At 45.9% G+C, this 27,348-nt stretch overlaps 1 protein-coding gene across 2 annotated transcripts in view; it reads right to left on the reverse strand.

Moving 5' to 3' along the window:
• The window catches only part of LOC120296636, a 134,052-nt gene that overhangs the window by 86,168 nt on the left and 20,536 nt on the right, over positions 1-27,348 (reverse strand). For both annotated transcript variants that reach the window (XM_039318484.1, XM_039318483.1), the window contains exons 2-3: positions 13,546-15,671; positions 194-344 (exon numbers count right to left, since the gene is read on the reverse strand). In XM_039318484.1, coding sequence (XP_039174418.1) covers positions 194-344; positions 13,546-15,600 — 2,206 coding nt within the window. In that variant the 5' untranslated portion in view covers positions 15,601-15,671. The remainder of the gene's footprint in view (positions 1-193; positions 345-13,545; positions 15,672-27,348) is intronic.

The raw sequence follows: 27,348 nt of genomic DNA on the forward strand, positions 1-27,348 counted from the left end.
AGAACAGGAAAAAGTGAAAGGAGGAGGAGGGGAGGGGGATGCTCTGCCTGAGCCCCCATCTTGGAGAAGAACCATCTGACCACAGTATGTTTCTGGGAATTGAAATCCACAAGTCTTAAAGTGGCCAAGTTTGAGGACCCCTGGCTTAGGAGGGTCCAGCTGGCTTAGGAGGGTCCATTAAAATGGGACTTACCCCCAGAGCTGACCAAGAGCTTCTGTTTCCATTCCAGCTGATCCAACCCCATCGGGGTGCTCTTGGAGAGTGGGAGGGAGTGACATCGGTCCAAAAAAAGTTTGAACGGAGGAGGAGACGCTGGAGACGGGCGGAGAGGGTGAGATCGTGCCTGCGGAAGGGAGAGAGACGGGAAGTAGTGTCAGGACAAAATGATTGCAAAGTTGTTGGTGTTTTTTTTTTAACAAAAAGTGAAGAAAGTGCTCCAAAGGCCAAGACATCGTCATTTCACTCATGTACAACAAGAAAGCACACAATATTAAAATGCCATATGTAACATCTTCGTCAGTAGAGGTGGAATTTGCTCACATTCAAAGATAGCACGATCTGTTATGCAGTTCAAGTGCTTTTACTTAAAAAAGGATTGGCCCAAACAAGAAAGTAATGACAATGACCAGGAACAAACATACACTCGTCTTTTTTTCTTTTTTCTTTCTTCCTTTCTTCCCTTCCTTCCTCCCTCCCTTTCGTTGCCCTTCCTTCCTTCCTCTTTCCCTTCCTTCCTCTTTCCTTTCCTTTCCCTCCCTCCCTCCCTTCCTCTTTCCTTTCCTTTCCTTTCCTTTCCCTTCCCTCCCTCCCTCCCTCCCTCCCTCCCTCCCTCCCTTCCTTCCTTCCTTCCTTCCTTCCTCCTTTTTACATTATTAGGTTCCAGTCTTTAAGTCAATTGTAGGAGAAGAGTCTTTGGCAGCCTCAAATCAGAAGATTTTAAGACCGATACATTTTTTTAAAAAGACATATGATTTTGTAGGCTGCAGCGTGCTTCAGCAAATGCATCGAACCCTACACCAAACTGGCCCATCTGTGCCAGGGCTTTTCAACCAGTGGTATGGGTACCACCTGTGGTACATTGGCACCTGGCAGGTGGTACGCGACCATCCTAGAAAAGTGGTAGCGGAGGGAGGAGGGGAATGAGCTGAACTGGTGGCAGCACTGCAAAGCCTGAGTGAGAGATGGCTGGAGCTGCAGGGCTGTCAGGGCTCAGTGGAAACGCCAGAATCCGCGCCAGGTTCCAGCTGGAGCTCGGCGCTGCTCCTGGCGCTTCCGCTGAGCCCAGAAGAAGTGCCAGTCAGCTGGAATGTTGCAGCCTCTCCAGGGTCTTGTGATTTACATTCAGATAACTTGGCAACTGATTCATATTTATGACGGTCACCGTGTCCCAGGGTCATGTGAAGGGACCAAAACCGCTGCAACCACCCAGCAGATGGGGGGAATAAAAACCAAACAGCCCCCCCCATCCCACCCCCACTGTCAATCCTCAACAGAAATGCTCACAACAATGAAAACCTCGGACAGGAGGAAGAGCGCTGCCGGGCGGGCAGGCAGGCGTCTTGCTCGGCTGTGGCTTGGGGGGCACTTTTTTCAGTGCCATTGTAACTTCAAACAGTCACTAAGCGAACTGTTGTAAGTCGAGGACTACCTGTAGTTTATCACTTTTTTCCTTTTTGGGGGGGTCATCAAGTTTTTGACCCCTTGCTAGACGATAGGTGGTACTCGGATATTGCCATATCCTAAAAGTGGCACAATGGGTGAAAAGGTTGAAAAGCCCTGGTCTATGCAACAGATGAAGTGAAATATAGCTCACAAAAGCTAATGCCTTTTAATGCAACGTGTTAGTTTGAAAAAATGCTGCCCGTCCCCTCTTGATTTTTGACCACCTTTTCAGGTAGCCTCAGCATGATGGCACAAGAAACACAAACATGAATCAAAAATGTCAGTTGCTTCACAAGAGTTCACCATTCTAGGCTCAAAATTTCATGGGATTTGAGTGACGGCACTAAGGTCTTCTTAAGCTTTTGTGCTTCCCTCTTTTCTTCCACTTGTTGAATTTGGAGCTTCTGTAGATGCAACATTGTTGTGTCCATCTCCAAGGAAACCCAATGAACGGCAATATGGAGATGGTTCTGCTATGTTTGAATCTTCTCTCTCCACAATTTCCAAGACATAACCATGTCTTTAAAACCAGGGTCTTCAAACTTGGCCCTTTGATGACGTGGACTTCAACTCCCAGAATTCCTCAGCTAGGCACATGTGCCTGGCTAAGAAATTCTGGGAGTTGAAGTCCACAAGTCATCAAAGGGCCAAGTTTGAAGACCCCTGCTTTAAAACTTCTCCATCTCTCAGAAACACAACAGGAAATACTGCAAGCTTGATGGTTTTCTAGCAGATGATTCATCACCCAACTAGGTAACATCACCAGTGCTATTTTGCTAATAATCAGTGCTAGCACATCTCTAGGACCAAAAAAGCAAAAAGGCAACCCAATTTCTACCAAACGTCAGTGAGGAGCAGTTTCACTAATCTCTCATTTTCTTTTGAATGGCTTGATTTCCTAATTCTGCTGAGCTATTTGAGCCCAGGCAGTAGAAGAGAGCTTTTAGGTCAGTGGTTCTCAACCTTTTTAATGCCGCGACCCCCAACTGGTCGTAAGTCGAGGACTACTCAACCGGTCGTAAGTCGAGGACTACTCAACTGGTGCAGCACCGTTTGCAGAATGGGACTTTTGGCGGGCTCAGCAGGGCAGAGACAGCCTGGACAATTCCTATTGGCTTTCGAAAGCAAATAGAATTAGACTCTATTCAAGAGAGTCTATTCTATTGGCTTTCAAAAGCCAATAGAATAAAAGGGAGTAGCACAGCTAAGGAAAAGGGGGGGGGAATGGCGGACTGCATTGTTTGGCGACCCCCATGAAATGGTCATTCGACCCCAAATGGGGTCCCGACCCACAGGTTGAGAACCACTGTTTTAGGTGGAGATTTTGCTGATGGCTTCAGTTGCAACTATACCGTCTTGGGCTACCACCTCCAGGTTCGACTGCTTCGCACTCTGCGTCCAAGCTTTCTTCTGTCTCTCTCTTTTCTTTCTTTTTTTTAATTACAAAGTTTTATTGAATATACAGTTAAAAACAAAAAAGACACATTGGACATAATACAATTAAAGACTAAAAAGACACATTGGACATGATACAACTTCCCTGATTCGAACGATACTATTAATATTGCCTTACATTATATTATTACATTGTAACAAACTGAGCATTCTTTCAATAATGTGCATTATAATTAAATCACTTTTAATTCTATCTGATATAAAAAGTACTAGTATAAAAATTTCTAAATTATCAACTTCTTCATTGACATTCATCCCAGCATGCCTCTTTAAATCTAGCCATTTATACACTTCATTCCAAATTTCAAAATAGTCTGATTCAGTTTTATTTTTGAGCTCTAATGTTAACCTATCCATTTCGGCGCAGGATAGGATTTTGTTTAGTACTTCTTCTTCAGAGGGGTTTTTTTTTCCTTCCTGAGGATAAGTTAGTCTCACTACAGTTAGAATGTGCAGTACTAAATATAAAGATCCTTTGCTGAATTTATCCTTAGTGATCCCTAATAAAAAAGTTTCTGGTTTTAATTTAATTTTTAATGATAATATCTGTTCCAACCAATTTTTTATCAAACGCCCAAATTTTTGAGCTTTTGGACATTCCCACCACATGTGACAGTAAGTTCCTGGTGATTTTCTACATTGCCAACATAACGGTGAGGATTGTTTTGTCCATTTCTTCTGTCTCTCTCATCAACCCCTCGTCTCTAGGCTCCAAAAGTCACGTGGCAACTGGACAGTTGCTCCTCTTCAACAACATTTCCCTAAATGGAACATTGTCAGATTTATCTGCAGCCAATGGCCCTGGGCAACAGCATCAGTGTCAGCAGAAGCAAATGTGATCAGAAGACTTAAGGAGCAATCTTAGGTCACCTCTGAATTCAAGGTCCAGGCTCTAGTGGGTTGACCTTCACTGGGATTACAAAACCCAGCTCAAATTACTCACTTGGAGAACCCCAGAACTGGTATGAGTAGAGAGCGGTACTTCTTTTAATTTTCCATCCCTCCTGCTGTATTGAGATCATGTCACAATCCTTATCTCAAGCAGATGCCGCATTTTTTGATGGGTGAGGAACACAGCATACAGAACATGAAAGAAAGGCTATCGCCTATGGCAACAAAATTGGAAATTCTTTATTTAGCTATTTCTTTCCTGGGAGGCAAACTTTTTTTTTTTTACAGAAAATGTGAGATTGTGGTAGTAAGTGTAGTAGTATGTAGTAAATCACAAAGCCAAGGGGATTGGGCAGGAGGTTCATGTGTTCCTTGATTCAGAAGAGACTGGGGTGAGGGTCAAACAAGTCAAAATGTAAACCACAAACCCAGGGTCAAAGTCTTTTACACATTTCTGCCATTTTGAAAAAGGAAATATTCAAAACATATTCTTTTACCCTAAAAGAAGCTTAATGGGTTGTTGTTGTTCAGAAAATGATAAAGGCCCAACAACAAAATGAACTTGCTAGAGGAAATAAAGAGATAACAGCAACCAAGCTTTATGAAGAAACTCAATTAAGAGATTTGTCCCTCCACACTATTTCCCAACGGGGGGGAGGGGGGGGGGGAATCAATCAATCAATCAGCTGCTTTCAATTAATGCCAAGAAAGACACCATTCACTATTAGATTAGAAAGGAAGCAACTCACAATGGATACAGAGAGACAGCAAACATCTTACTTTGAGTTTAGTGCAAAAAATACAAAAGACTTTGTCATCTGTTTTGTTCTATCTCGTGGAGGGAAATGATGGTTAGGTAGAAATTCATAAACCATGATCCAACAACTGTTCTATGGACCACAACTGGATGGAACCAATGGAAGAGCTGGCACCTGGATCTGACAAAAGCTGGGAAGTATGGAAATTGTTGAATAGACTGCACGGATACAACAAGATTGAGATACACTCTGAACAAATGGGGCTATCCAGTGGTTTTTGCCCTTTGCGATTGTGGTGACATGCAGACAACAACACATATATATACCTGACCTTTGTGTCCTGATCAATGTACACTTGAAGACCTCATGGCAGCGTGACAGAACACAATTAGCGTTGCTCCTTTCTGAGCAAGATTTGTTTGACTTGTACACATTTCCATCCAAATTAGCTACTGGTTCTGCCGAAGTGGTGCGAACTGACTGAATCCCACCACCTTAATGTTGTGTGGAGGGTTCCTAAAAAGTGGGCTTCCAGCCTGTCGTCCAGACATCCCAAAAGAGCAATACTACTGTGTAGAAGAGAGTGATACGCTAGAGCAGGGGTTCTCAACCTTGGCAACTTTAAGACTTGTGGACTTCAACTCCCAGAATTCCTCAGCCAGCAAAGCTGGCTGAGGAATTCTGGGAGTTGAAGTCCACAAGTCTTAAAGTTGCCAAGGTTGAGAAACCCTGCGCTAGAGATAGACCCTAGCACAGAATTCCTTTCAACATAACATCGGGTTGGAAAGAACTGTGAGTGGGAGTTTGGAGTCCTAGTGAACAATGACTTAAATATGAGCTAATAGTGTGTGGCGGCAGCCAAAAAAGCCAATGCAATCCTAAACTGCATTAATAATCAGATCACGTGAAGTTCTAATAGTTCTAATACCACTTTAAAAAGCCTTAGTCAGACCACACCTGGAATACTGCATCCAGTTTTGGTCACCACTGTATAAAAAAGATGTTCAGACTCTGGAAAGAGTGCAGAGAAGAGCAACAAAGATGATCAGGGGGCTGGAGGATAAAACATATGAAGAGCAGTGAAAGGAATTGGGTATGTCTACTCTAGTGAAAAGAAGGACTAGGGGAGACATGATAGCAGTGTTCCAATATCCAAGGGGCTCCTATAAAGACAAGGGATCAAACTATTTCCCAAAGCACCAAAAGGCAAGACAAGAAATAATGGATGGAAACTAACCAAGAAGACAAGTAACCTAGAACGAAGGAGAAATTTCCTAACGGTGAGAGCAATCCACCAATGGAACAGGTTACCTTCAGAAGGTGTGGGTGCTCCATCACTAGAGGCTTTTAAGAAGAGACTGGACAGCCATTTGTCTGATATGGTATATAGTGACCTGCTCAAGGAGGGGTTGGACTAGAAGACCACCAAGGTCCCTTCCAAGTCTATTATTCTATGTTCTATAATGAATAACAAGGAGACAAGTCTCCTTTGAAACATTCCTTTCTTCTCCCAAAAGTCTAGTGCATCACTCAGAGGAATTAGTCAGGTTTTATTTATCTATCTGCCATAGAGCCTATTTATGAGATATTACAGCAGCCTTGAGAATGTGTTAATTTTTCACCAGTGAAAGAGTGTGCATAAAACACACAAACCAGGCAAATTGTTTCCTCACTGCCAGAAATCCTAGATTGAACTTAAAGACTTTTGATTCTTTGTGTGGCGAGCCAGGTCCCCATTCACCTCTTCAGAGAAATATTTTCCGCCGTACTACAGAGAATTGAATAATGCAATCAACTGTTCGGCTGACTAATGGAAGGCAGCACTACATAAAATTGCTTTGTATCCAGCTCTCTTACATAACCGTACAGACACAGGCCAGACATGGCCTCAAGCTATTAACAAGGCTGACTGAAGTGTAGTGGTTGGATGAATTCAATCCCTGAGATAAATCATGGCTTAACAAAAATAATCCAAATGTGGGATTCATCGGCCACGGCTAAAGCAATCATAATGGAGCACCTTGTGTGAGCTTTTCCCCGGTTTGAACCTAACCATGTGGAAAAACATGTTTCTTTTGTCATGTTCCCATAACATTGCCTTCATCTCATCTCCAGACCAACAATGGGACAGACTTCGCTCTCACTTTTTGCCTCATATCGGATGCTGTCAAAGACAATTTCAAAGTGGAAAAAATTTGTTAGGTTTGGCTATTGGGGGAAGTCAGGGACTGCAAGAACCAAGGAAGGATAATGAGCAACAATGAAATTTTATGACACCCAGAAAAATACGGCATACTCCATTTAATCCTCCAGGGAAAGATTGAAGGCAAACGAGATCCAGGCAGAAGAAGAACATTGTGGCTTCAAAATCTAAGGCAGGGCTTTTCAACCTTTTCACCCATTGTACCACTTTTAGGATATGGCAACATCCGAGTACCACCAGTCGCCTAGCAAGGTGTCAAAAACTTGATGACCAAAAAAAAAGGAAAAAAGTGATAAACTACAGGTAGTCCTCGACTTACAACGGTTCGCTTAGTGACTGTTTGAAGTGACAATGGTACTGAAAAAAGTGCCCCCCAAGCCACAGCCGAGCAAGACACCTGCCTGCCCGCCCAGCGGCGCTCTTCCTCCTGTCCGAGGTTTTCATTGTTGTGAGCATTTCTGTTGAGGATTGGCAGTGGGAGTGGGGTGGGGGTGTTTGGTTTTTAGTCCCCCCGTCTGATGGGTGGTTGCAGCAGGTTTTGGTCACTTCACATGACCCTGGGACACTGTGACCATCATAAATATGAATCAGTTGCCCAAGCATAGTGAATGTAAATCACAAGACCCTGGAGAGGCTGCATACATTCCAGACTGATTGGCGCTTCTTCTGGGACCTCAGCAGGAAGCACCAGGATCAGTGCTGCTTTCCAGTCTGTATCGGTGCTTCTTTGGGGCTCAGCAGATAGCACCAGGTCAGCACCTAGCTCCAGCTAGGAGACGTGGCCACTGATACTGGCACTTCCACTGAGCCCTGACAGCCCTGCAGTCTCCCTCCAGCCGTCTCTCTGCTCAGGCTTTGCGGATGCCCTACTACCAGTTCAGTTCATATCCCCTCACCCCCGATAGCCTCCTCCCCTACCCCCCCTCCCTCCACCTCCCCCCTACCCCCCCCCCCCTCCTCCCTCCACCACTTTTCCTCCCCCCCCCCTATAGGATGTTGTTCCGTATCCATCTGCCAGGGCCAATGTACTACACAGCGTGTGATTACCTGTACTACTGGTTGAAAAGCACTGATCTAAGGGACTGGTTTGGAGAAACTCAGCAGCACTTTTTCGTGCACAGCTGCAGATAAAAACAGGATCGCCAACATGATCACCAATGTCCACTTAACGGATATGGTCAGGAGGAGGAGGAGGAGGATGGAGGAGGAGGAAGAGGAGGTAGGATATGAAGAATGAGGAAGAAGAAGTAAGAAGAAGAAGAAGAAGAAGAAGAAGAAAGAAGAAGAAGAAGAGACAGAGGGAGAAGGAGAAGGAGAAGGAGAAGGAGAAGGAGAAGGCGAAGGAAGGAGAAGGGAGAAGGAGAGGCGAAGAAGGAGAGGGAGAGGGAGAGGGAGAGGGAGGGGAGGAGAGGAGGAGGAGGAGGAGGAGGAGGAGGAGAGGAGGAGGAGGAGGAGAAGGAGAAGGAGAAGGAGAGGGAGAGGGAGAGGGAGAGGGAGAATGGAGAAAGAGACGGAGAAGGAGAAGAAGAAGAAGAAGAAAGAAGTAAGAAGAAGAAGAAGAAGAAGAAGAAGAAGAAGAAGAAGAGAAGAAGAGAAGAAGAAGAAGAAGAAGAAGAGAAGAAGAAGAAGAAGAAGAGGAGGAAGAGGAAGAGGAAGAGGAAGGGAGAAGGAGAGAAGGAGAAGGAGAAGGAGAAGGGAGCCTCAAGGAGAGGGAGAGGGAGAGGGTAGAGGGATAAGAGGGGAGGGAGAGGGAGAGGAGAGCGGAGAGGAGCAAGAAGGAGAAGGAGAAGGAGAAGGAGAAGACTGTAGGGAGAGGGAGAGGAGAAGGAGAAGGAGAAGAAGGAGAAGGAGAAGGAGAGAAGGAGAAGGAGAAGGAGGAAGGAGAAGGAGAAGGAGAGAGAGGAGAGGGAGAGGGAGAGGGAGAGGGAGAGGGGAGAAGAAGGAGAAGGAGAATGGAGAAGGAGAGGGAGAGGGAGAGGGAGAGGGGAGAGGGAGAGAGAAGAAGAAGAAGAAGAAAGAGAGGAAGAAGAGGAAGAAGAGGAAGAGGAAGAGAAGAAGGAGGAAGAAGGGAGAAGGAGAAGGAGAAGAAGAAGAAGAAGAAGGAGAAGGAGTAAGGAGAGGGAGAGGGAGACGCGGGAGAGGCGCCAGAGGAGGAGAGAGGGAGATGAGAGGGAAGGAGAAGGAGAAGGAGAAGGAGAGGGAGAGGGAGAGGGATGAGGGAGAGGAGAAGAGGGAGAGGGAGAGGGAGAAGCGAGAAGAAGAAGAAGAAGAAGAAGAAGAAGAAGAAGAAGAAGAAGAAGAAGAAGAAAGAAGAAGAAGAAGAGGAGAGGAGGAGGAGGAGGACGGAGGAGGAGGAGGGCAGGTAGAGGGAGAGGGAGAGGGAGAAGGAGAAGGAGAGGGAGGGGAGGGGAGAGGAGAGGGAGAGGGAGGAGAGGGAGAGGGAGAGGGAGAGGGAGAAGAAGGAGGGAAGGAGAAGGCTCGAGAAGATGCCAGAAGGAGGAGGAGGAGGAGGAGGAGGAGGAGGAGAGGGAGAGGGAGAGGGAGAAGAAGAAGAAGAAGAAGAAGAAGAAGAAGAAGAAGAAGAAGAAGAAGAAGAAGAAGAAGAAGAAGAAGAAGAAGAAGAAGAAGAAGAAGAAGAAGAAGAAGAAGAAGAAGAAGAAGAAGAAGAGGAAGAAGAAGAAGCAGCTTCCTTCTAACTCATTGTTTCCCAGCTTTAGCAACTTGAAGATGAGTGGATGGGGAATTCTGGGAGTTGAAGTCCACATATCTTCCAGTTGGGCAAACTCAGTTCTAACTTAAGGATGAGTGAAGAACACTTAGCCAAGGGGTGAGACAAGGATGACCAATTTCAAAAATAAATTCCACATATTATGGACCAGGACTTCATTGACAGACCAGGACCATCATCATCGCCACCAAAATAGGGAAGTTCAAATATCAGTGTATGGAAATTCTCAATCATCCAGGTCATGGTTGTCCCAAAGGTGATTTTCCAAAAAGGCAACTGGATTTTCTTGGCTTTTTTCTTGAAAACATTCTGAAAAAGCTTCTTGGATGAGAAGCAAAATGTTTTCAAGGAAAAAAGTAAGAAAGTCCTGTTGCCTTTTGAAGAACCCCCTTTGGGAGAACTGTGACCTGGATGATTGAGAATCACCATAGACAGTTGTTAAGTAAAGTCATTAAGCTGAGTTCTATGGAGAGCCTCAGTCATCCAAGTCACGGGTGTCCCAAATGTTCTTTTCCAGAAAGCATGGACTTTCTTAGTTTTTCCCTTGAAAACGTTTCACTTCTCATCCAAGAAGCTTCTTCAGTTCTTCAGTTCTGAAGAAGTTTCTTGAATGGGAAGCAAAATGTTTTCAAGAAAAAAAACCAAGAAAGTCCACTTGCCTTTTGGAATGGAATGGAATGGAATGGAATGGAATGGAATGGAATAGAATAGAATAGAATAGAATAGAATAGAATAGAATAGAATAGAATAGAATAGAATAGAATAGAATAGAATAGAATAGAACCTTGGAGGTCTTCTAGTCCAACTCCCTGCTCAGACGAGAAACCCTATACCATTTCAGACAAATGGCTATCCAATCTCTTCTTAAAAACTTCCAGTGTTGGAGCATTAACAACTCCTGGAGGCAGGTTGTTCCACTGATTAATTGTTCTAACTGTCAGGAAATTTCTCCTTAGTTCTAGGCTGCTTCTCTTCTTGATTAGTTTCCATCCGTTGCTTCTTGTCCTGCCTTCAGGCACTTTGGAGAACAGCTTGACTCCCTCTTCCTTGTGGCAACCCCTGAGATATTGGAACACTGCTATCATGTCCCCCCCTCATCCTTCTCTTCATTAAACTACTAGACATATCCAGTTCCAGCAACCATTATTTATATGTTTTAGTCTCCAGTCCCCTGATCATCTTTGTTGCTCTTCTCTGTACTCTTTCTAGAGTCTCAACATCTTTTTTACATTGTGGTGACCAAAACTGGATGCCGGATTCAAAGGGTGGCCTTTCCAAGGCATTGTAAAGTGGTATTAATAGTTCACGTGATCTTGATTCTATCCCTCTATTAATGCAGCCCAGCACTGTGTTGGCCTTTTTGGCAGCTGCAACACACGGCTGGCCCCTATCTAAGGGATTGTCCACTAGGACTCCGAGGTCCCTCTCACAGTTGCTACTATTGAGCAAGGTACCACCTATATACTATACCTTGCCTAAATATAGAACCTTACATTTTAGAAAAGCACCTTTGGGTCAAATATCAACAGCAGAGACTAAAATGAAGAAGAGACGGTCCCTGAAGGACCTCTCTGCCATTAAAACTCTTCTCTCAGTTAGGTCAGCAAGGGTTAAATTTCTTTGGGCTGAAAATTAGGGGCAGCATCCTAATACACCAAAAAGAAGGGTGGGGGGAATCTGCTTCTTCAATTCTTAAAAAAAATCCACATTTAACAGTCCACCTGCAGAGGGCACTTCAAGACCATGGTGAAAGAAAGAAGTCCAGCAACCTGTGGACCACTTGTTGCTATTATGGGATGCAGGAAAAAGCAAAGCCAGAAAAATCTCTGCATTGCTGAACATAAACAACGGCGCTAGGCTTTCTTTTTTTAAAAAAAGTCTGTATTAACAATGGGAGGACTAAAACACCGTCTGCTAATGCAGACAAGAATTTTAGTACTTCACTTATGCTGGCTGGTGGCTGTGCCTGACTCACATTTATGACAGTTGCCGTGTCCCCCGGGCTCATTTGATTCCCTTTTGCGACCTTCTGACAAGCAAAGTCAAGGGGGAGTCCGATTCACTTAATAACTGCTGTGATTTGCTTAACAACTGCGCCAAGGTTGGTCATAAAATGGGGCAAAATTCACTTCACAATTGTCTCACTTAGCAACAGCAGAAATTTTGGTCATTAAATTGAGGACTACCTGCATTAGATAACCTATGGAGTGCAGAAAGAAACCTGCCATAAATACTGGAACCCGGACGCAAAGGGAAAAACATCATTAAAAGATATAAATCTGTGAGTTTGAAGAAACCAGTTCAAGAAATACACCGGTGTGAATCCCTCTCCATTATCACTGCTTTATATCAAAGAGCACCAGAGCAGCTGCAGCTGGGGAATTCTGGGAGTTGAAGTCCAGACGCCCTGCAGTTGCCACAGTTGTGAAACTGCACTGCAAGTAGTCCTTGACTTACAACAACAGTTGGGACCAGAATGTCCCCTGCTAAGCAAAGCGGTTGTTAAGTCAGACGTGCCCGATGTTATGACCATTTTTGCAATGGCTGTTAAAGGAATTGCTCAGTTTGGTAAATCATGTGGCCGTTAGGCAACCCTGACTTCCTCCATTGACTTTGCCTGTCAGAACGTGGTTGGGAAGATCGTCAACGGCGATCGCGTGACCCTGGGACACGACAACCCTTGTAAATACATGCCAGTTGCCAGTCACCTGGAGTTTGATCACGTGACTGTGGGGGATGCTGTGACGGTTGCTAGCTCCAAAGCACCAGAGGGCAAGACAAGCAACAATGGTTGGAAACTGATCAAAGAGAGAAGCAACTTGGAATTAAGGAGAAACTTCCTGACGGTGAGGACAATTAACCAGTGGAACAGCTTGCCTCCAGAAATCGTGGGTTCTCCATCACTGGAGGTTTGTAAGAAGAGGCTAGACAGTCACTTTTCTGAGATGGTACAGGTTCTCCTGCTTGAGCAGGGGGCTGGACTAGAAGACCTCCAAGGTCCCTTCCAGCTCTATTCTATTCTATTCTATTCTATTCTATTCTATTCTATTCTATTCTATTCTATTCTATTCTAATCAAAGAAAGACCCAATCTAGAACTAAGAAGACATGTCCTAACAGAACAATTAATCCGTGGAACGGCTTCCCTTCAGAAGTTGTGGGTGCTCCATCACTGGAGATTTTTAAGAAGAGTTTAGACCAGTGGTTCTCAACCTTTCTAATACTGTGACCCCATAATACAGTTCCCCATGTTGTGGTGACCCCCAAGTGGGTGTGGCCATCAATAAGAGGGAGTAGGAGAGCTAGGGAAAAGGGGAAAAAATGGCGGACAGCGTGGTTTGGCGACCCCCATGAAATGGTCATTCGACCCCAAATGGGGTCCCGACCCACAGGTTGAGAACCACTGGTTTAGACAGTCACTTGTCTGAGTTGGTATAGGTTCTCCTGCTTGAGCAGGGGGGCTGGACTAGAAGACCTCCAAGGTCCCTTCCAGCTATTCTATTCAAAGTCCCTTTTCCAGTGCTGTTGTAATTTTCACTCACTAAACAAAGGTTGTAAACTGAAGGCTGCCTCTAGAGCAGTGGTTCTCAACCTGTGGGTCGGGACCCCATTTGGGATCGAACGACCATTTCACGGGGGTCACCAAACCACGTTGTCTGCCTTTTTTTTCCCCTTTTCCCTAGCTGTCCTACTCCCTCTTATTGGTGGCCACACCCACTTGGGGGTCACCACAACATGGGGAACTGTATTATGGGGTCACGGCATTAGAAAGGTTGAGAACCACTGCTCTAGAGCTTCATTGAACAGTTAGTAGTTAGAAGTGATCATCAGACCGAACAGGATCTTACCTTTCCATTGTTTAACTCATTGAAGGAGACAATTGTACATAAGCTCATCTGGATAGGGTAATAAACATTCCCACACTTAAAAGGTTCGGATTCTCGGGATTTCCACGGCTGCCGTAGCAGAAAGGTGCTCCCATTCGCTCTAAGAGAGGGACGTTCTGGATCTAGGATCTGCTGACTATGGCATGAGCAGGCTAGGGGGGTGCAGGGGTTGCGAACATCCTCCAAAATACTTCCTAAACTCCGAGTTTCTGCAGAGGGACCTGCTGAAACACCAACACTTGGCAGAGTCCTTGAACACCCCGGATTATCTCCTTGCACATTGGCAAAGTGATGGTCTTCTCCTAGAGCCTTCTTGGGCATCTGGTTATCTATTAATCCCTCCCCCAAATCTGGAGTGTCTGCTACACTTGTGAAGGCATTAAAATCCTCGGCAGAAGTGCACACAACTTTGATGTCCATTTCACTGTCACACCATTCCTCACAGTTCAAAGAAGAATCCTTTTCCAGGCCTGCAATGTCCATCTCGGCCTTTGTCAGATCTTGAGACTTTAACTCCTCTGTATCCAAGCTCTGGGAATCTGCTGAAACCGCAACGGAGTACCGGGTAGCCTCCTGCTCCCAAGGAGGCAAAATCCAGGGATCTCCTGGAGCAGGACCTGGGTCCTCCTCACTTAATTTGTTAGGAGGGATCTTCTGGGTCTGTGGCAGTTCCATATCTAAGCCATGTCCATTGAGAACCAGACAATTACTTGGACATTCTGAGTGGGGAATACTTTTCCAGGGAGGTGGACAAGGTTTTTCATTGCTAGAATCCTTCAAGACTTCATGAGACATCTCAGCATTAGTATCTCCTTGGGCTGGAGCTTGACCAGCTGAGGTTTTGGAACTAGGGCGATCCCACATCTCAGAATCGGGTGACAGTCCAGTTAATGAGAAACTATTAACATTATCATTGACAATGATCAAAGGCTGCCTTCGATGAGATCGTTCCAGCCTTTGCCGTGCACATTTGGAGATTTGCTGTGGTTCTTCCTGAGAAAATGTCTTGGAAGATCCCCGCCATTTCCTAGCCACCCCAGCCACGCTGTTAAAAAACCTAAGGACACCACCAAAATGACTTCCCTTTCCTCCATGGCCAGGCTTTTTAGGCTGGCCAACGCTGCCTTTGCATCCTGCCGCAAAAGCAAGATAAGAAGGAGGACTTTCCATTGCGTTTTTCCAACTCTGAAGATCAGGTTCTGCAGTAGGGTTCTCCAACTTGGAACAGTCCTTGCCTGTCAATGAAACCCCTTTTAGATATCCCCAGACCTCAGAACTTCTTCCTTTCTTAGTCTCAGGAGCTACCAGAGCATCTCTTGTTTGAAAATGTCCTTCAGCATCCCTAGACTCTGGAGTTTTTTCAAACTCGAGGGCCACATTTTTCTGAGCCAACATGTTATAACAATAATCATCGGCATTGCTACTACTGACTCCCAGTTCCACCCCCCTGTGCCATTTGCTCTCACTGGGTTCAATATCCAGCATGCAGCTATTTAGTTCAATATCCTCAAACGAAGAATCCAAGTCCTCAATGAAGCCAGCATAGGAGTGACGGTAAGGCCGTTGGCCGTCACTGAGCTTCCTAATCCTATGGAGCGCTTTTTGTTCAAGATCTTCTTGAGTTTCCACTGAGATGATGATGGCCTTTGCTTTGGATGTATTTCTGGATAGACCAGAAGATCGTAGCTTCTTATAGGATCTTACCCTTTCCATGAAAGACATCTTACGATTCTGCTCCGTGACCTCCACGTGATCTCCAAGGAATATCATGGATTGGGGCCGTTTGGGATTCATGGAGGGTCCTTTCTTGCGGCCAACAAAATTCCAAATCCAACTGGCCCTGGCCTTTTTCTTATTCTTGCCCATATCCTCTTGGCCAGGATCACCGGGGGCACTTGGATTGGGACACTTCTGTGCGGTGCATGTTTCCTTTGGGTTGGCTTGAAAAGTCTTGGTTCCATATCCATTTGGAATTGGGGTAGAGCAATCATGTTGGCAATGGTCAATAAGTTCCATACTTCTGATGGTAACACCCAGGTCCAAATGTCAGGCCTCCATGGTCACAAAATGTGCCTCTTTTGCAGAATCTGAGAAGGAAACAGAAAAAAATCCAGTTAAGATTTTTAACCTCGAAATATAATATATATAATATATATAACATAATATATAAAAAAACAAAAGTTCCATGTCCGAAAATAAAGTCTAATGGCTGTGAAAGTTAGACCATAAGAAAAGCTGAGCGCCAAAGAATGGAGGCCTTTGAACTATGGTGCTGGAGAAGACTCCTGCGAGTCCCTTGGACTGCAAGGCAATCAAACCGGTCAGTCCTGCAGATCAACCCTGACTGCTCTCTAGAAGGCCAGATCCTGAAGTTGAAACTCAAGTACTTTGGCCACCTAATGAGAAGGAAGGACTCCCTGGAGAAGAGCCTCATGCTGGGAAAGATGGAGGGCAATAGAAGAAGGGGACGACAGAGAATGAGATGGCTGGATGGAGTCACTTGAAGCAGCAGGCGTGAGCTTCAATGGACTCCAGAAGATGGTAGAGGACAGGAAGGCCTGGAGGAACGTTGTCCATGGGGTCACGATGGGTCGGACACGATTTTGCAACTAACAACAACAACAACAAAGCTGACTCCTTACTTCACCAACAGCCAATTGGATTCGTGAACCAAAATTCATGCGATCCTGAGCAAACACATCACCCCCATTACTTCCTTCCTGAATTAATATTTCCAGATACTGGCTTAAGGAATCAGGACATTCTTCCATCCATCTAAACAAACAGAATTTGATGGAAAGAAAAAAAAAACCAGTCTGATGCATCTTATATCAGGCAGAGAAAGTCATGATTTTTGATATCACTATATTACACTAAGGGCTACACTTTTCCTTAGCAGATAGCAGCTGCTGAATCTAAAGCTCAGATTTAATGGTACTCATAATCAATCAATCAATCATATGGAGGAAGAAGAAATAAATACCTTCTCCTACTTCCAAGCTCTGAAATAGTCGGCTGACTAACAGCTCTATTTCCTTCATTTTGGGGGGCACTGTCTTGTCCCTTCAACCTTAAACTACTCAATGTGTGCCAGACTAGCTGAGTTGGTCTTGGAAGTTTCATTCCCTAATTTGTCCAAAGCTACTGTGCGCCTATATATTATTTTAAATCAGGGCATCTACTGGGCAAAAGCTGAGAATAATATACTTTTACCTGAAGGTTAATCACTGATCCAAATCAAAACATGATAGAACAAAACAGAATACGGATAAAAATGTCACAGAGATGCATAAAAAAATTAAAAAATAATAATAATCAAGAATGCAATATTTCATGGCCTGTTTTCACACAGCCACAGTACTCGTAATACAGGTAGTCCTCGATTCACAACCCCAACTGAGCCCAAAATTTCTGTTATTAAGTGAACTGTTTGTTAAGTGAATTCTGCCCCCTTTTACGACCTTTCTTGCCACAGTTGTTAAGTGAATCACTCCAGTTAATAAGTTAGTAACACGGTTGTTAAGTGAATCTGGCTTCCCCCATTGCCTTTGCTTGTCAGAAGGTCTCAAAAAAGTGCTCACATGACTTTGGAAGTGAAGCTTCTATCCCTCATTATTTATCTGGCCCCCTTGAACTGATAAAGCTCTACTGTGAAAAAGATCTTCCTGAAGCCGCATGGCCCAGACATCTGCTTCCTCCTTTTTTATTTTTCTACTTTTGGGTGACAATGTAGAGCAGTGGAAATGCGGCTTGGAGAGGAGGGGGGATGCTTTCTTTTCTTTTCTCTCAAGGGGATGTTTGAGACTCTCCGTTTAAAGAATGTCTGGGTTTCTCTCAAAGGTTGCCAGTTGTTTGTTCCTCCTTCCTCCCCTCCCTCTCGCCTTCCTGGAGGGGGAACGGATATGAAGGCATTGAAACTCAGGCAGAATTTCCTTGACTGACTTGGGGGGGGGGGCCTTTGGGAAAACATGCTTTCCCCTGGTTCAGTCTTGAGCTTTTACTCCCTCGGCAAAACAATGGTCCAGATGGCCAGCCTGTCCTTTTCCTGCTCCGCAGCAGAAGAGACAGATGGGAGCAGTTGTTTCAGGAATGCCATTTCATGTTCTCCGAGTCCTGGAAGACAATGAGTGTGTCCTGCAGCACGGCCAGCTAAATCTGGGGTTAACTCTGGGCAAGATCACCAGCGCTGTGGCAGATGATATGGGAAGCTGCAGCCAACAAGGTTGACGCATCAACCCTTCCTATGGGTTGATGCTTCAACCATCTTTGCAGTGGCTGATGGCTCCTATTTTCTTTGGCGGGGGGGTTCCCCCCCCCCCCATTCATTCAAAAGAGCCAGGTTAGTGGTCAAGGCACCAGCCTAAAACCCAAGAGACTGTGAGTTTAGTCCCACCTTAGACATCCAGAGCCTTTTAGGATTCTCCAAAATTGGCGTTGAGAATCACCTCAATCTCCTGATTTACACAATTTCACAATGGGCAAAGTCAATCACACCAGGCATCTCGGCCATTAAGGCAGCTTGAAATAGTTATTGCAGGCAACAGCAGAGGCTGGAAGGTGGACATTCTACGTGATGCATCCCACCCAAGACCTCTTCATAAGCCCACCAAATGGAAGTGAAGAATGACAGCTAAGCCTGTCAACTGAAGAAGAGAAGGCAACTCAACTCAATTCGTAGTGACTCTAATGCAGTGGTGGTGAACCTATGGCACAGGTGCCAGAGGCAGCACGCAGAGCCCTCTCTGTGGGCACGCGCGCTGTCACCCCAGTCCTAGGCCTTCAGATGGGACTTATAAAACCTTTTCGCTTTAGGCCTCCGCCGCCGTGTACAAAAAAAAAAGGTTCAATCAATCAATCAATTTCAACTTCTCGAAGGAAAAAAAAGATCTTGCAAAGCTGGAATTGATTGATTGAACTTTTTAGTCTCACCCAGTCTGCCGTTACCACCGCAGCCACGCTCACCCAATTGGCCACACCCACCCAATGGCCACACCTACCCGGCACCCGACGATGCATAAATGGGTTTTGGGTTGCAGTTTGGGCACTCAGTCTCTAAAAAGTTCGCCATCACTGCTCTAATACAACCTTCCTTGTTTATATGCACCTTTGAGTTGTAAGTAATAATTCCCAGATTTCTCCAATCAGTGGGGTCATCACTGAGGATTTTGGGCCCTCACTTCTCAAAAAATGTTTTTCAAGAAATACTAGCAGGATGAAGAAAAAGTTAGCAAAACACTAGCCAGCTTCAGTAAATAATGCAACCGAGGTCGGTTGTTTTCTTGCCGACATTTCATTATGCAAACTAGAGTAGCATCATCAGTGCTAGAAAGAAAAGAACTGGCAACTCTCCTGACGTGGAAGGAAACTATTTATATTCTTTAATAAATGTGGCAACCTGCAGGTATAAGCAAAATAAATATAATGATCAGCTCAGAACAAAAGAGGTCTTGAAAACTGCCACATCAGGCTGACTGGGATTTGGGGACAGGTTAAATATACAGCAGGCTTAGCATCTGCTAAAGAGATTCTCTAGGATCCCAGCAGGCTCAATTAGATGTTCCAACATCAAATCCGGGAAGGAAACAAACTACTGCTTTAGGGAAAGGCTCGGGAACCGATGCCAAATGTTTTATACCAAGGTTGGAAAAAAAATATTCAGGAGGGCACGTTTCTTCATCAGCAAAATAAGACGAGGGGGTGAGGCGATCAAACAGCTGGATACAGGCCCACTTAGCTCAAAGGTGGTCAGAAGTGAGACCTTTTTGATAATCTTGGTGGGACCCAGAAGTGGCTATTTTAATAGTCCTGAACCACCAGACAGTGATTTTGAGAACAAGAAGAAAGTTCTCACAAAGCAGGAGACTGAGTTTGGTAGCCCCTGGCTTGCAGAAGAGAAGATGGATAACATCGATCTTTAAAGTTAAGAGATGCTAATCTTGCAGCCGTGTCTTTGAACATTCCCAGTATCCAAAGCTTTAGAAGGTGTCTTCTCCTTTTAAAAGAAGGGTGGTACAACATACTGGTACAACCTGATCCAAGACAAAAGGTGAATGACTAATGAATCCCTTCAAATGTAATCTTTGATATGATTCATGCCTGGTTTTTCTTTACTGCATTTATACCCTGGCTCTCTCTCCGCTCTGCTCTCCTCTCCTCTCCTCCCCTCCCCTCCTCTTTCTTTTTTCTTTCTTTCTCTTTTTTTCTTTTCCTTTTTTTTTTTTTTTGAGAAATCAAGGCAGCCCAAAGGGAGGACTTTTCTTTAATTCCCCCCCCCCCCAATAATCATCTTGTGACAGAGGCTAAGCAAAAGATGGGCTGGGGCAACAGCACTCCGTGAGTCCCACAAATATGGACCTGCCTGAAATAAAAGTCCAACACAATTCCAAGGTATTATTTTTCTGCACATTAACCAAGCTGGAAGAAATAAATGTTGGCTTTGTATTGGGGGTCTTAGCGTTAAATTTCCGAGAAAGATTTTGCTTGACATCAACTTTCACAGCAGATTTGGAATTCCTTGCTGGCACGAAAGAACTTGAAGGAAGTAATTTCCAGTGGGGAAATTTAAGTGAGGAAATAAGACCGGGGTGCATTTGGATGTTGGAGGCTGAGCTCACCGTCAGCTCAATCGTAAAGTAATTATCTTTCTTCGGGCTTTTGATGACTTCGGATGTAGTTTAGGTTTGGCTTGTCAGACAAAAACGTCAAACCTGTTTTTTGCTTTGACTGCACGGTGATGTAACCGTATGTTGGAAGAGTTTGCACAATCTTAATAAGTACAGTAGTGAAAAATCAGATATCTACACCACTACACAAGCCACAAATGCCTTATTGTCATGAATTCTTTTAAAGAGTATTCCGTTACCAGTCCCAAATGTGTCCGGGGTCAGAATTGGACTTGGGGACGCTGAGGACAAGAAAAAGGCATTTTCATTCAACTTTCACTTTCCACACCCCAAACCCCAAGGCTCCCAGACAGAATTACCAGCTTAAAATTAACCCAGTTTCTGTCTCCAGGCTTAGAAAAAGAAACAGGATTGGGATGGAGAAAAAAGAAAGCAAAGTGAAGCCGTAGTATAAGATATGAATATATTTTTATACTTCAGAGGGAGCAATCACTCTTTTAAAGCCACCATATACTGTAGACCTTTACATGCATCAAAGAGAAACAGGAAAATAATCTATAGAAGAACTTCTGCCTTTCTCATTCACCCGGTTTAATTATATCCACCACCAGTTAATGCAAATCAATAGGCTGCTGGAACTCATCAGACCTAATGCATCTTCTAGTTAATTTCACTCCAGGTATTTCATTAAACTCCACGGTGCAGCAAGGAAGGCCCATGAATCCGCAACCTTAGCAGAAACAGAAGCAGAAGACTTTGGAGGTCTTCTAGTCCAGCCCCCTGCTCAAGCAGGAGACCCTATACTACAAATGGCTGTCCAGTCGCTTCTTTAAAACTTCCAGTGTTGGAGCACCCACAACTTCTGAAGGGAAGCCGTTCCACTGGTTGATCATTCTCGCTGTTAGGAAGTTTCTCCTTAATTCCAGGTTGCTTCTCTCCTTGATTAGTTTCCATCCATTGTTTCTTGTCTTGCCTTCTGGTGCTTTTGAAAATAGGTTGGCCTAACATAGAACAGAGAATAAGGAACCTTATCCAAACTTCTGCTCCTTATCCTTTTAGCTACACTCCAGGCTCAGTAAGTCCTTTTCTGTATATAGTTCAACATTACATCAGCCTCTTTAAGTAACAGTAAAACCAAGTTGGAAGGGACCCTGGAAGCATGAAATTCTATACCAGGGGTGGGGGACCTTGGCTGTTTTATGACTTGTGGACTTCAACTCCCAGAATTCCTGAGCCAGCCATGCCATCGGTTCTCTTGCTTGAGCAGGGGGTTGGACTAGAAGATCTCTAAGGTCCCTTCCAGATTTCTATGCTATGCTATGCTATGCTATGCTATGCTATGCTATGCTATGCTATGCTATGCTATGCTATGCTATGCTATGCTATGCTATGCTATTCTCCAACTCTGCTATTCTGTTATTCTGAATAAATTTAAGTGCTTCTGAACTCCATCAATCAGATGGAGTTCAAAAGCACTGTGAATTTATTCAGACTAGAAGTTTATTTATTCAGACTAGAAGAAGGGGGTTAGACTAAAAGACCTCCAAGTTCCCTTCCAACTCTGTTATTCTGCTCTTCTGAATAAATTCACAGTGCTTTTGAAATCGGACTTATTATATCTTGTAAAGCTACATAAAATTCTGCAGGAAGTCCATCAGGCCCTGGCTGACTCCTGTTTCTTGTACTTGGTCGCAAATGGCAATCAATCAACCCAGGACCCTCCAGCCACCTTAAATGCCTACCAAATTTCAAGTGCCCAAATTTTGATCATGTGATTCTAGGGATGCTGCAAAGGTCATAATTATGAGGACCAGCCCCAAGTCGCTTTTTTCAGTCCTGGTATAACTTTGAACCATTACTAAATGAAAGGTTGCATGATAAGGACCAGCAGTAATCTCTTTTTTTAAAAAAACGCAGTTTACCAAAGACGTGTTATTTTAAACTCCGATACATCTAAAGAGAGAGCTAAGATTAATTCAGTCTCAAACCTGTCTCACTCATGGGCTGGAGATGAGACGTAGGCAATATCATGGCCCATGATAAAAACAGGGCTGGTGGGTGATGTCTGGCCTGGTTAGGAGAAAGCCAGACGTTGCAAACACTGGATTGATGTCTCCCAAATGGTCGGGTCTTGTCAACCAAGCCGGCTCATTTGTGAAATCTGATGAGGTAGTCCGGATACTGTGACTTCTAATTGAAACATTTTCTATTAAGAAACCCATTAAAGGAGCAAACATCTATTAAAGAGAGGAAGATAGCTACTGATGGGTAGGGCCAAGAATCAGCAGGGAAATGGGTATTGAGTAGGCTCATCTATCTTGCACGATAATAAAGTAACAATTTAACAATTCTATTTCATTATTTCAAACAAATTAAAAAAATAGTTTAATTCTTGCCATTCACACTTCATTCTGTCCCTCTTTTGGCATCCTTTCCTTAATGATTCTATTCCAACCATATCTTTGAGATGAGTGTAACTTTTGTCCTTCAACTAGTTGCTCTGTGGTGAGTTAGCCGTGGCAAATTGTCATAGACCAGTGATGGTGAACCTTTTAGAGACCGAGTGTCCAAAACCCGCCCCCCTTGCCCTTGCTCCGCCTCCCACCCTGCCTGCTCCGCCCCCACCCGCCCTCTGCCCCGCCCACCTGCAGGGACAGGCACTGCCTCCATGGCCCGCAGTAGATCACCTAGGCAGCCCTGCAGCACCATGGCAGCCACGCCCTCCACCCACACCCCGCAGCAGCATCTGCATGCTATGGGGTGCGAGGGTGGAGTCATGTCCCTGCTACCCGGTTATGTCCTTGGCTGCGCTGCTCCGTGTGGGCCGCACCTGGGGGCGATTCTCCTCCAGGGAGGCTGCTGGTGAGGAGGGGGCCTTAGGGGGAGGCAGGGCTGGGGCGACAGCACGCGTCTCCGAGGACTCCGAGTGCCGCCTCTGGCACGCGTGCCATAGGTTCGCCACCACTGTCATAGACCCTATTCAATAGTGGCCAGACCTTGAGTGCATTTCCACAACAAATTAAGCCATGCACAGGAATGCAAAAACTGGATTTGTAAACCACAGGGTATGGTCTCATGACTGACTACTATGGCTTGCTCAGCAATCTGTGACCAAAACAAACCGATATTTAAGACAGTATATAAACTCAACTAACAGTTGAGTTCACAGACCATGTTAAGCCAAAGCCAAAGCTTATACTTTGCCCTGGTTGAATATGGCTGAACTCTTTTAATTATGAGCATGGCTGCAGGGACAGTTCAAACCCAGATTGGCCAGGAAAGCTGGTTCTACCTAGCTAGTTATGGATCAGATGCTGAGATAGCAGCCAAACGCTGCAGGAAACGTTCAAGAGCTAAGTCTGCCTTTTGCTTCCTTCTTAACAAGACTTACTCTTACGAGGAAAGTTTGGGCAATCTATAAAGAGTGCAGAGAAGAGCAACACAGATGATTAGGGGCTTAGAGGCTAAAACATATGAAGAACAGTTGCAGGAGCTGGGTATGTCTAGTTTAGAGAGAAGAAGGACTGGGAGTGGCATGATAGCAGTCTTCCAATATTTGATGGGCTACCACAAAGAAGAATGGGTCAACCTATTCTCCAATGCACTTAAAGGCAGAACAAGAAGAAATGGATGGAAACTAATCAAGGAGAGAACCAACCAAGAACTAAGGAGAAACTTCCTAACAGTGAGAACAATTAAGCAGTGGAACAATTTGCCTTCAGAAGTTATAGGTGCTCCAACACCGGAGGCTTTTAAGATGAGAGTGAACAGCTACTTCTCTGGAATGGTAGAGGGTCTCCTGTTTGAGCAAGGGTTCGACTACATGACCTCCAAGGTCCCTTCCAACTCTATTCTTCTCCCCTCCATCAAAATTCTCCACCAAGTTTTAAAACCACACCAGCTCTACGTCATTGCTAAGAACCTGGATTTTGATAAGACACCCTTGTTCCCACAAATGCTTTCACGTTGTCTTTACAAGCTACTAACTGGGCTTGGATGCTGAAGCTGCCATCTGAGCCTGCCAGAGGAGTCACACCAAGCCCCACCGATAGCCATTCTGCCCGAGGTAGATGGAGGTTGCAGCCCGACGCACCACAAGAACACCAATTTCCACAATGGCACCTTCACTTATTTTTCCCCATAAGGGCCAAACTGTCCTTCCCAAGGAGCTGGGAGAAACAGATGTTGTTGCTTAAAAGTAAAGATTCAGTCACAGGATGGAAGCTGTTCCGAGTAAAGCTGCCTTTTGCAATTGACTGATGGTAATTTTGTCAATTCCGATGGTGTTCAAGTGGTGCTCCAGATGTTTTAGAACTGCACCCAATTCAGCTATCACTGTTAGTAGTAACTCTACTTTCTTTTTCCGTCTTTCTTCTACTCTATTACTATTAGTAGTAATAATACAGGTAGTCCCTGACTTACAACACTTTGTTTGATAACCGTTCAAAGTTACAACAGCACTGAAAACACTGACTTATGACTGTTTTTCACACTTACGACCACTGCAGCATCCTCATGGTCACATGACCAAAATCCAGATGCTTGACAACTGGTTCATATTTATGATGGTGGCAGTGTCCCTGGGGTCATGTGACCCCCTTTTGCGACCGTCTGATGAGCGAAGTCAATGAGGAAGCCAGATTCACTTAACAACCAGGTTACTAACTTAACAACTGCAGTGATTCACTTACAAATAGGGCAAAACTCCTCTAACAACTGTCTTGCTTAACAACAGAAATTTGAGGCTCAGTTGTGATCGTAAGTCAAGGACTTATTTTCCAAAGCACCAATAGGCAAAACAAGAAACAAGGATGGAAACTAACCAAGGAGGAAAGCAACCTAGAACAGTGATGGCGAACCTTTTAAAGACTAAGTGTCAAAAAAACTGGCCTCACCCCCACTCCACCCCTGCCCCGCCCCTGCCCTGCCCCCCACCCTGCCTGCCCATAGGGCCACTCACCACCTCCAGGGCCCGCCGCAGATCGCCCAGGCAGCCCAGCAGCGCTATGGCGGCCATGCCCTCTGCCTGCACCCTGCAGCATCAACTGCATGATGGGGCGTGAGGGCAGAGTCTTGTCTATGCTGCCTGGCTGCCATGTCTTTGGCTGCGCTGCTCCGCGTGGGCCACACTCAAGGGCAACTCTCCTTCAGGGGGGGCTGCTGGAGAGGAGGGAGGCATGGGGGAGGCGAAGCTGGGCCAACGGCACGTGCGCCCACAGAGAGGGCTCCAAGTGCCGCCTCTGGCATGCGTGCCATAGGTTCGCCACCGCTGACCTAGAACTAAGGAGAAATTTCCTAACGGTGGGAGCAATCAACCAATGGAACGACTTGCCTCCAGAAGCTGTGGGTGCTCCATCACTGGAGGTTTTCAAAAAAAGAATTGGACAACCATTTATCTGAAATGGTGCAGGGTCTCCTGCTTGAGCAGGGGGCTGGACTACAACAGTGGCCCCAACCTTTTGGCCAGCAGGGACCAATTCCTTAGAGAGAGGGGTTTTTGTGGACTGGTGGGGGCCTGGTTTCGTGGGCTGCCTGCATCCTGCAGATGGGGCTTCGCTTGTTTGCGTGGACCGGTTTCTGGCACGTGGCTGACCGGTGCCAGTCCATGGGCCAGGGCTTGGGGACCCCTGGACAAGAAGACCTCCAAGGTCCCTTCCAACTATTATTCTACAATACGTTCTACGTTCTATGACTGTGGTGGGGAACCTATGGCACGCGTGCCAGAGGAAGCACTCAGAGCCCTCTCTGTGGGCACGTGCGCCATACCCCGGAGATGGCACCCGTCCCTCTTCAACCAGCCACCTGCTAACTCGCCGAGGTCCCACATGGCCAGATGCATCCCAGCATGGCTGGTTTCCCTCCCCCTGTCCCATCCCTCCTGGCCTCGCATGCTCTCCTTTTCCCGGGCATGACTCACTGCATCACCTCCTCAGCTGTCGGCCAGCCGTCCAGCTCAGAGGTGGCTTCTCTGAACTGCTGGTGGTGGGCTGCGGAGCCCCAGAGTGCGCCAGTCGAGGGGCCGGCAGGCTGTGGCTGCTGATGGACACTGTTGGCCCCCATGCGCTCGCTGGCCTCTGTGTGTGGGGGCCGATGGTTTCAAGCAGCAGCCATCCTGGCCCCTGCCTCGCCTTGCCCTGTGACAATGGCACCCCCGCCCTGCCTCACCTTGCCTTGCCTCACCTCACCCCACAGGACGAGCCTCCTGCCCACCACCCCATCTGCCAGAGACCCCCTGGATCTCCCCCAACCCTGCCCAGCCCCCACAGGCATCCCTCCCCACAAGCAACATCGAGGTGACCATGCTCACCTTGGCCACACCCACCCAGTCTGCCATGACCACAGCCACGCCCACCCAGTGGGCCACGCCCACCTGGCCCCCGTCAATAAATAAGTGGGTTTTGGGTTGCAGTTTGGACACTCGGTCTCCAAAAGGTTCGCCATCCCTGTTCTATGACTACCTGTAATAATGCTGCCTGTCCCTTCTTGTTGGCATCAAGAAGGTTAAGACAGGATGCCATAAAAAATTCCCTCCTTTCCTCTCCTGCACCATTATCAAGAAAATCCACATTATTCCGGTCACTAAGAATAGAAAATGTAAGCCTGCTCCCCTTCAGAGGGAGCTGGATGCTAAGCTGGTCTATTAACCTGCCTTCTGGTTTTCCTTCTGCCTCTCTCGCCCCTGTCCCCAATAACTCCTCTTAAAGATTTTTTTTAATATTTTCCAAGGCCGTTTGCCGAGGCATCTTCCTGCTCCCGATCCCAGCCAAGAGTTCAGCCGGCGCTTCCTCCGAGCGGCGCCTGCAGAGAGGGGCGTCTGGCTCCAGCCCAGCGCTCGGCTGAAGGATGGATGCTCCGCTGCGCTTCCCCAGCCAAGCCACGGAACGCAGTCCGGTGTCTCAACCCATAAAAGGAGAGCCACGTGTCACCCTTGACCTACTTCGCAGGGTCAGCGCCTCACGTATATTCAGTGACACGTCCCTGAAATGCTGTTGTTCCTGGAGAACTTTCACACACTGGTCTTGCAAAGAGTCAACAAGGACAAAAGGAATGCAACTCAAAAGTAATCCACACGCTTCAGTCTCTGATCTGGAGCCCAGTCCAAACGATGCCTTGCCTTGCCAGATACGCTGTCCCCTTCTTG

This window comes from Crotalus tigris, unplaced genomic scaffold (genome assembly GCF_016545835.1).
Source record: "Crotalus tigris isolate CLP2741 ecotype Arizona unplaced genomic scaffold, ASM1654583v1 scf7180000021388.1094111898:158753, whole genome shotgun sequence".
Classification (NCBI taxonomy): domain Eukaryota; kingdom Metazoa; phylum Chordata; class Lepidosauria; order Squamata; family Viperidae; genus Crotalus; species Crotalus tigris.